Source organism: Trypanosoma conorhini (assembly GCF_003719485.1).
Source record: "Trypanosoma conorhini strain 025E chromosome Unknown Tco_14.4_contig_00068, whole genome shotgun sequence".
Taxonomy (NCBI): Eukaryota; Euglenozoa; class Kinetoplastea; order Trypanosomatida; family Trypanosomatidae; genus Trypanosoma; species Trypanosoma conorhini.
Window position 1 is genome coordinate 43913 of NW_021704155.1, and position 3437 is coordinate 47349.

Genomic DNA, 3437 nt, shown 5'->3' on the forward strand with positions numbered 1-3437 from the left:
GTGTGTGTGTGTGTGTGTGTGGAAGGGGGGGGAGGGAAGTTATCCGTCCATTAATACCAAGGGCCATTCACAACTAGTGAGGCTCAAAACATAGAAAGAAAACAACAACAAAAGTGAGGGAGCGAGGACGGGATCAAGTCACACCCTACAAGCAAACTCGAAGCTAAAATTAGGAATAATAATAATAATAATAATAGCTTAAAAAAAAAATGGCCCCTGTGAAGGGCAAATTCGTCATGGTCATCATAATATTGGTGGCGATGTGCCGCTCCCTCTTTGCTTTTCCTACATGACCACTCAACCCAGGCAAGGAGAATTCCGCCCTATTCATGCATTGCTGCCGGGTTTTGTTTTGTTTGCCTCTTTCGGTGTCTATCCAATGCACACGGCTGGGGGACCGCGTTAGCCACAAAAATGCCTGAAGCGATAGAGAGGAGGGAGAGAAGGAGGCAGCGCCCAAGCAGCCCCCGGTCATCTCTAGAAATAATAGCAAAAAACACACACATATAAAAACGAACATGAGAATAACCACACTGTTTTTCTTTCTTTTTTTGAAACAGCAGCGTACCTTCCAACGTACTTTTTTTCTACCGCAATAACGGACGCAATACGGCCTCCAAAAACCGCGAGGCCCTCCCTGCACGTTTTTCCGGCGGGTCCGTACTTCCCCCGCCGATGATGGTTACCTTTCGCTTCGTCGCCTTCAGCGGCACGCTCTCTCTGCTTCGACACACCGGTGCCTCCCTCTTCAGTGGCAAGACTGGCCCAATCGGGCAGCTTTCAGGGCCACATGTGCCGAGAGCCGTGCTACTATATCGCGGGGCACCTGGTTTTCTTGTACTATTTAAGATACTAGGCAGAAAAAACTTGACGTTTGCCCACTGGCGCACATGGGCGAGGCGATTGAGCAGACGTTGCCGGTGTTGGTCGCGGGCGGCGTGAGGGCATCCCCGACGTCACATCCCGCCAAAATTGGTGAGACGTCCTCCTGCTGCCGCGTCACTGCAGTGCGAGCCATCCTCTCCACCTCGCTGCGCACCGCGCTGACGTGGGGGCGTTGCCGTGGGTCAGCAGACAGCATCGACTGCAGCAGCTGGCGCCATGCCTCTGGCACCTCGTCGGCGATCACGACGGGGGCGCGCCGCACCGCCTCAATCGCCTCCACGGAGAGAAACGGGACACGTCCTACGAGAAGGGTGTAGAAGGCCACACCGAGGGACCACACGTCCAGGGCGAACGGACTTCCTCGAGCGCCCTCGTCAGCGGAGTGACTCGCGTCCTCCGCCTCGCCCTTGAGAGAGAACATTTCTGGTGGCATAAATGACGGCGTCCCCTCAAAGCGGTTTAAGACATCCTCCGCCCCCTGCTCAAGAAAGGCAGCAACGCCAAAATCGGCAAGAAAAGCAGAATTTTTTTTATCTATAAGAATGTTCTCTGGTTTAATGTCGCGGTGCACGACGTTGCAGTCGTGCAGGTACTCCAATCCGGCGAGGATTTGTCGCGCGTAGAGAAGAAGGGTTTCGGGTGCCATTTTGGGGCATCGTCCGTCGGGGCCCACGACGGCGATCGTCCCATTGTCGATGTACTGCATCACAAGATACAACTTTTCCGCGGCAGGGTCGTCAATCACCTCATACAAGGTGACGATGTTTTCATGCTGCAGCCTTTTCATAACCTCAATCTCGCGCTGTAGCGCCTCCGCTTGCTTCGCCGAGGCGTCCTTGTAGAACGCAAGCTGGTTATCCCTCACCTTTGGGCGATGAATAATTTTAATGGCCACGGTTTCCTGTCTTGAGAAGCTGTATGCCAGTTTGACCTTGCCTGAGGTTCCCTTTCCAATGTTCTTCAGCACCACATATTCATTAAGGATCTTTGCGCCACCGAACCAGTCCTCCTTATGGAGATACCTCGTTGTGGAAACCTGCTCAGCTGGGGACCGTGGGACGGAGTAACGTCTGCTGCGTGGCGGTGGCACCAAGCTGGCACTCTTATCACCGTCTACCGTGGTCTTCCCTGCAGTCGGATGCGTTCCCCCCATTGTTGCCGCTGGCAGCCTTTGACGTAGCTTGAGCTCCTCCTCCTCAGACTCCTGCCGATGCGGAGCGCCTTCAAGCAGTGGTGCGCAGTATGCGTTGCCTGCCGCTTCTTCACCGGCGGCGTGCAGTGGGGAAACCACAGAGCCGCCGCAATCATTCTGTGGCACGCCTGACAGTAGCCAATGTACTTGGCAGCAAAATGAAACAAGATCGGCGTGGCTCATGCGGGAGAAGAGGCGCTCCGCCTCCGCGCCTGTGCCGAGCTCCCACTCCTTGCCTCTGGGCAGGGTAACCGCGAGCAGGGGCTGCTCCGAAGTCTCAAGGGTGTGCGGCGTGGCCACGTCGCAAACCTTGTGCACCGCTTTGGCGTACCACGACAAGAGGGCCTCTGCCGTGAGGGGGAGTGGCTCCCCCTGCCTCTGTGCCTCACGCGCGCACCTCGCCCTCCCCTCCACAGCCAAACTCCGCTGCGCAGGCGGGGGGCACGGGTAGGCTATCGCGTGTTGTCTTCCGCTCTGCGCCGCTGCCATCTCCACTGTACTCGTCATTCGCCGCGGCAAACGCGGAAGGAGGGAGAGTGCGGGGGAGGGCAAACAAAAAAAACGAGAAGGAAAAAGTAAAAGAGACAAACGGTGCGAGAGAGCAAGAGGGGGTTCACCAAAAAAAAAGGACAAAAGTGGAAGCTCCAGGAGAATAATGCACGCGTAGAGCCGCCTGCTCGCCGCCGACCTGCCGCGTGCATCATCAGAAAGCAAGGAAATCGGGAGCGTTGCCCCTCCCGCGGCGGCAACGCTGGGGGCGTCCTCAACGGCGCCTATACATCTTCTCCACGCGCCCATAGACGTGAAAAAAAGGGGGTAGAATATACTTAATGGCTTCAAGACACTTCGTTTTTTTTTTTTCTCCTCGGCAGCACAGCCGCCCCACGGGGCACAATTGTCTACGCCATAAAGCCGTCTCCCAGTTCCACGCTAGCGCCCCACTCGTTCCCTCTATCCGGTCAGAAATGGACGACGCACGCACGCAAACTCACAGAGGCACACGTGCATACATAGAGATGTATGCTACAAGTGCATACACGCCTCAATACAGACGAAGGCGCACTCAAACTCAGAGACAAATGAAACGAAAACAAGAGAAAGAAGAACTGCCGCATCGAATCCACCGGTTTTTCTTTCTGCCTTCAGCTTCCATCCCTTCTCCATGGTCCCAGCAGAAGGCGATAGAAACACACACATACAAGCAGAGAACAAGCATGGAGGGCAAGTATAAGAGGAGGGACAGAACTGAACAGAAGGATTATGAGAGAGAGAGAGAGAGAAGGAAGGAGAGAGGAGTAACGGCATGTGGTTTACACAGACGGACATATACATTACACACACACGTGTTGCACGTGAAGCG

The 3437-nt window shown here is 55.1% G+C and overlaps 1 protein-coding gene across 1 annotated transcript, besides 3 other annotated features; it reads right to left on the reverse strand.

Moving 5' to 3' along the window:
- Positions 1–21: a microsatellite.
- A 153-nt stretch (positions 22–174) lies between these two features.
- Positions 175–196: a microsatellite.
- Positions 197–844: 648 nt separating this feature from the next.
- Positions 845–2584, reverse strand: Tco025E_01903 (protein kinase; the record flags this gene model as incomplete). The annotated part of the gene is made up of 1 exon (XM_029368839.1): positions 845–2584. The coding sequence occupies one exon, from the start codon at positions 2582–2584 to the stop codon at positions 845–847; it is 1740 nt and encodes a 579-aa protein (XP_029231066.1).
- A 755-nt stretch (positions 2585–3339) lies between these two features.
- Positions 3340–3373: a sequence feature (GA-rich).
- The last annotated feature ends 64 nt before the right edge of the window (positions 3374–3437 follow it).